Source organism: Zonotrichia leucophrys, chromosome 1A (genome assembly GCF_028769735.1).
Source record: "Zonotrichia leucophrys gambelii isolate GWCS_2022_RI chromosome 1A, RI_Zleu_2.0, whole genome shotgun sequence".
Lineage (NCBI taxonomy): Eukaryota > Metazoa > Chordata > Aves > Passeriformes > Passerellidae > Zonotrichia > Zonotrichia leucophrys.
Window position 1 is genome coordinate 13700592 of NC_088170.1, and position 6279 is coordinate 13706870.

Below are 6279 nucleotides of genomic sequence, written 5' to 3' on the forward strand. Positions count from 1 at the left end.
CTCCATCATTCTCAAAATTTTCCTGTGCTTCAGCAGGGTTCATTTCCCACGGGCTGCAGTCCTTCAGGATAAACGTGCTCTAGCATGGTTCTTCTCCGTGGACTGCAGCTTCCCTCGGGGCCTGTCCACATGCTGCAGCATGGACTTCCCCATGGGCTGCTGTGTGGATCTCTGCTCCATGGACCTGCACAGGCTGCAGGGGCACAGCTGTCTCACCATGGCCTTCTCTGTGAGCTGCAGGGGAATCTTGGTGTCAAGTGCATTTTCTTAACATGTGTTTTTAGGAAGATACATTTTGGAGAAAATCAGTGGCACAGGTCCAAGCCAGAGAGGTCAGGGTCATTGTAAGGTGCTCACTATGCCCCATAAACATCCAAACACAAATTCTTCAGTTCTGCACTTTCCACTTGGAGGGAGGGGTCTCCTTTTTTAAGAAGTGAAGAGATTTCTGATCAGACCAGGGATACTACACAATTTAACAGTTTTGGAAAAGACCCCTGCTTTGATCTGGATTTCTTTTCCAATGCAGGGCAGAGCAAGCAGCCAGGTTCCCATCAGCTCTTCTGCACTTGTGTTGTCTCCTGACTCATCTGCCTGCTCCTGAAAATGGAGTATGTCTGGTATTGGCTCGATGATTCCGACCAGTGGATTGAGTATGGGAAAGAGGTGAAATTCATCTGCTGTTCATGCCAAAAGCTTTTGTTAAGCCATCTTTGGAGAGTTCTTTAGAGCGTGTTGTTCTGCAGCTGGTGAGCTCTACACGCACCGCTGGGTGCCCCTGCAGTGCTGCTCCAATGCCTGGGTGGAATTGTCTTCTTAATTGTCCCTCAAAGCAGGACTGGAACTCTCTGAAAGCTTTCAAGGGACTGGCTTGGGAAGCGGGTGCATTTTCCAGAGCTGACAAACATCATTTGGCTGGAGCTGACCACACAGGCTGTGGGGTTCTTTGTTGCTGCTGTCAGAAGCAGCTGTGCTCAGTGGGGCACCCCTCCATCTCTGTAGAACAAAATGCTTGAAGCCACAGAGACTTCAAAACTGCCATAGGGGCCTGGGGAAACATTGATATTTCCCCACAGTGGCTCCCAAACCAAAGGGTGGTTTCTAACACATGTAATTTCCTTGTTCTTTCTGCAGCACCCAGGTCATGCCACTGCCACTGTAACATCTGCATTTCTGGAGAATGAATATCAAGCTGACAAGAATGGTGTTATTGTCTTCAGCGCTGGTTCTCAGCACTATCAGTTAGACTTTGCAGGTGAAGTATCTCCTTGTTTTAATTTCATTTCATAGTGCAGCGGGCTTGAAGGTTTTCACATTATGTCTACATCTCTTTGAACAGCTCTTCTTCCTCCTGCAAATTTTCTCCAAGCAGAAATTGAGTAGTAGGTAAATTTCTCTAAACTTTTGACATGCCCCACTTGAGCTTCTACTCTCGGGCATCTGTAGTCAAAAAAACATACCTGACAATATTGTACATTCAGAAGAAGAATTGAGAGTAAATGGCACCTTGGCTTATATATTTGTGTTTATACACCTAAAAAAGAAGAATGAGAAATCGGGAGGGGGGAAAGGCACTGAAAAGTCAAAAGGTGAAGTGAGCCTATACTGAACATCTTGGAAGTTTTTTACAGGGAGCGAAAGCACAGTGCAGCAAACAAAAATTTAGGGCTGGTTGTATAGAGAGAGAAATGGGAAAATGAAAAATGCTGTTCTGTTTCTAATTTATTTACTCATCTTAAAACTCCTGTTAGCTTTCCAAACTTTAAATGTTTCCTGGCATGAGTAAAGAGTGGTGTTTAAAGGAGGAAACAATGGATAATTAGCTATGTCACACAGCATGTGCTCTGTGATATTGTTACAGGACTGAGAAGGGAGGGCAGGCTTTGCTTTTAGCACCATGGAGCAGCCCTGTGCTGCCAGGAAAGCCAGGTTTGTGGCCCCCATTGCACTGAAAGCTCTTTCCTGCTGCAGGCCTGCCATCAGAGCTGGTTTTCTCTGGCCAGCAGCCTGGATGTGAATACCAGTGCAGGTGCAGCTGGTGCTTGGTTGCCTTCAAGTTTCACAGCCTGTGCTAGCAGGTGGCTGACCTTGCTGATCTCCAAGTAGGAGCAGTGCATGAAGTTTGTGCTGGGGTGGGTGGGATAGAGAGGGCACCACAATGCAGTATTCAGGGCTACCTCCTTTTTTATTTTTACTTAACATGGAAGAGCTGACAATAATGTATTGTCCCTAGACAATACATTATCTCATTATTGAGTTAATGTGTTTTTCTTTCAAGACATGGTCCAAACAAATGTGCTCTTTAAGACTCAAAGAAGTGTTATTCGACTGCCTAAAGAGTCAGAAGATGGACAAGATGGAAGGTAATACACATTCATTGTTTAACAGTGTCTCTAGAGGACAGCACCTTTCTGCTAAGAAGTTCCTCCTACCTGCCTAGAATGCAATGTTATATTTCTTAAATTAATTTTTAGATACTTTTTCCTGACTGGTTTAACAGTACATTTTGCAGTGACAGTATTTGTAAATTATGCAACGCTTCTGTAAAACTCTCTGGAGGGATGTTTGCTGGCAGTCTCTGGCAGCTGTGACAGACCACTAGAGCAGATCTGCTCTCTCTGTGAGAGGCAAGGCCACATAGGGCTGACACAACTGTGCTAGGAATTTTTATTCCTTGATTTATGCCCCAACACTAATAAATAAACTGTGCAGCAATTAGGAGCGAGGGAATGCCAATCCCAAGAGCTGTGGTGCATGTGGATGTCATCTCTGGGAAAGCTGAGGATAAACTAAAACTCAGAACAGGCAAATCCACTGAAATAAAGTGAATTAGAGACACTTACTTGAGATACCCTATCTTATGGCTTTTTCTAAAATAACTTCAGCTTAATTTAAACATATCTGCTTATAAATGTTATTTGTGCTACTGATTTCTTTTAGTAAAAGCTGTCTCTGCTTTAGCAACTCACCAGCAGAGAGTGCATGTGAAGCTGAGGGTTCAATTAAAGTGTTGTTCAACCTAAGGTGTGTTCATTCAAAAAGAAAACCAACTATAGCTTGTGAATGGATGCCTGAAGGCTGCTTTAGAGCCCACGGTTAGATTCACCAGAAGGGGGATTTGGTTAGGAGTATCACCAGCTGACTGGCTCTTTTTTCTGTTCTGTAGCCAAAACATGACTCTCTCACATCCTGTCTATCCTCCACAGTGGGACCAAACTGCACTGCCTGATATTGGGTACAAGGTAGGACTTTAGAGCTCTCCAGTGGGTGGGGAGAGCTCTCTCCTGTACTGATTTTTTTTTTCCAAGACCATAATTCAAGGCAATTGAGATGTTACCAGCCTTTAAATGTGTCTTGTAAAATAAGCAGCTATGATGTGAAACAAGACTGACAGTTTCATATTCAGAACAGACGTGCATTTCCTGGGAGGCTCTCTGAGAATATGTGGTATCATCTCCCCTATAATACCACACAGGGTAAGAAAGGCCATTGCTGCTCATACCTGTCCTTTGCACTCTCCCAAGGCACTTCATCCCCTGAGAAACCAGATTAATTGTATCTTAAGGTGGTATTTCCTCTGTCACTTTGGGGCAGGATGTTATTTGCTGTGGTAAACTGCAGCTTAGCCCTGTAGGGCAGAGTAGACTAGTGTGTCAGATTAAGGGGAAGCTTTCACTCTGCTTCAGCCTGAATGCTGCTGTGCATTTCAACTTTAGGTTACTCTGAGCTAAAAAGAGTCCTGACATGAATGTGCACCCTCAAAAGGAAGCTTGTGTGGGGGTGCACTGGTTTCCCTCAGTTGGTGCCTGTGCTTCCACATGGGGACTGATGGTAAAGGAGGGCTGACAGGAAAAGCAGAAGCAGCTTGTAATTTTTGTGGAAGGGCTTTTCAGCAGATGTGAGAAGGCTGAGGAGTCCTTTGAAAGGACTGGGAGTTGTTACTCTCAGTAATACCTCATTTTTAGTGCTTTAAAAATTTTCAGTTGATACAGCTCAGCACTGATTCCCAAGAATATATAAAAATCAAGAGGCTATTTGAGAAGACAATGAAAGGTTACTGCATCCACCAGCTGCAGAGGATTCAGAACCCAACACTTTGGGACATCTTTCAGTGGTTTGTATCTATTTTATTTCGTTATCCTTACTATATGAGAAGACTGATATTTCCTGATCTCTTGTCCTCCATAGTCTACATTTGGAGCTGCCAAATTCAGCAGTCCAGCAGAGGTGAGGCTGCCACATATCTCTCTGCCCGGGTCTGGCTGGTGGCCCAGACTTATGACTGTCCCAAAACCTGGCTCCCTGAGGCTGAGGCTTCCCTGGGGCAGTCATGGAAGGGGACTGGGGCTCCTCTCTCTGTGACTGAGTTGTTAGCATTGTATCTGTATTCTTTTGTGTGTGCGGAAATGAGCCTTTTATCCCTAGCAAGATATGTGTGTGATTCTTGATAGTGTTATTCAAAAAGTAAATTCTTTTCCTTCATCATAACTGGCTTTGGTGTTTCAGGTTTATTCTTTTGGTTTTAGCCTCTTCCACATAGGAGTTAGGAAAAAAAAAAGGAGGAGACTTTTTTTGGTGATAAGGGCAGAGATTATACAATTCTCACTGTAGCTTCACACAGCTCTGTTTTATAATCATATTTATGTATTCAGGATTTATATAACGTGGGAACTGACCAATTCCTAGTCAGAGATGTTTGTCTCTTTACTCTCTCATGTGGTATGAAGTTGTGGGAGACACAGTCCATAGTGCTGCAGAGAACTTTTTGTTTTGCTGGCAGGAGCCAGCTGTGTGGCAGAGTACCAGAAGAAGTGCAAAGGAGGCAGTAACCCCACCGAGAGTGGTTTGTGTCACTGTTCCTCCATGACCCAGAAGTAGGAGGAGTTGAGTTGGGAAATTTTCCTTGTTTGAACCAGGAAAACAAGTAGGGGTTTGTTTTTTGGTATTTTGGTTTTTGGTGGTTTTTTTTTGTTGTTTTTTTTGGGTTTTTTTTTGTTATGTTGTGTTTTTGTTTGTTTTTGGTGGGTTTTTTAAATTTTGTTTTGGGGTTTTTCTGGTTTTGTTGCTTGGTTGGTTGGTGTTTTTTTTTGGTTGTCTCTAGGCAAAAAGAAAAGATGAAGAAGCTCCATAAATCGAAAGGGGTGAATGAGAGGCTCCTGTTCCATGGCACAAGTCCATCCCATGTGTCTGCAATCTGTGAGCAGAACTTTGACTGGAGACTCTGTGGGACTCATGGGACAATGTATGGAAAAGGTACAAGTGCAGAAGTGTGTAGGGGCTGTAGCAGCAGGGACTGCAGACCCCAGCCAGGCTTGGGGATGTGGGTGCAAAGTGACTGATGGTTCCTGACCCCCGTGCTCCTGCCTTTAGGACACGGTCAGGTAGGTAGCACCCACAGCAGTAATCCCATTCCAGGAAGGTCTAAAATCACCTCTCTTTGCCTCAGGTGCCTGCTCTTGGACAGGTGAGACTGGGAGGTGATGGTGAAATGTGGACTGGAGTTGGTCGGTACTTTACAATAAGCCAGTGTGGCGACACCTGGCAAGAATGTTCCCACACGTTGTAGGGCTTGCTGGGCTTGTTGGATTGCTGGCTGCCAAGGTGATGTTAGCAGGTGCTTGTCCCTTGGCTGGTGTGGTGTGTGACCTGTGGCCTTTTCTGCTCCCTAGGAAGCTACTTTGCCAGAGATGCCAGCTATTCCCACGAGTACTGCTCCTCTCTCGGTGGGCGTTACCGCGTGTTCGTAGCTCAGGTTCTCGCTGGAGACTTTGTGCGGGGCAGCCCTGAGTACTGCCGCCCTCCGCCCAGAGACAAAAACTCAAACAGACTTTATGACAGCTGCGTGGATGACCCCACAGACCCTTCCATCTTTGTCATCTTTGAGAAGCAACAAGTTTACCCTGCCTATATCTTGGAATACAGCCTCGAGAGCAGCTGTGTGGTCCTGTAGTGAATGGTGGAATGTCTTTTTGAATTCACACTGTGAATAAATTACTCTTCAGTACATTTTTTTAAAATGTTTGTTCAATTTTAGTTGTAGCTTTAGAGCACTTTGTAGTGCAGTGAACCATCAATCCCCTGATTGTTTGGGGGGCATAGTTTTTTGTTAGGGGCTATTCTTTCCCCAGAAGCAGTGCCAAGCTTTAGCATTCAGCATATCTTTAGCCTGGAATGGGGACGTACCTGCCTTGCATACCATGATGCAGTGACACCTGCTGAGTTGAAATGACCTTGATCCACTGATATGCTCACCTTGGGTTGATTCCTGCCTGTGATGGT

General features: G+C 44.9%; 1 protein-coding gene across 1 annotated transcript; it reads left to right on the forward strand.

Annotated features, from left to right (window-relative positions):
- The first annotated feature begins 549 nt into the window (after window positions 1-549).
- Window positions 550-5954, forward strand: LOC135441379 (protein mono-ADP-ribosyltransferase PARP12-like). Its single transcript, XM_064700931.1, has 7 exons — window positions 550-666; window positions 1135-1255; window positions 2279-2363; window positions 3167-3242; window positions 3984-4114; window positions 5102-5253; window positions 5670-5954. Exons 1-7 carry the CDS (start codon window positions 607-609, stop codon window positions 5948-5950), a joined length of 906 nt encoding a protein of 301 aa, XP_064557001.1. The 5' UTR covers window positions 550-606; the 3' UTR covers window positions 5951-5954.
- The last annotated feature ends 325 nt before the right edge of the window (window positions 5955-6279 follow it).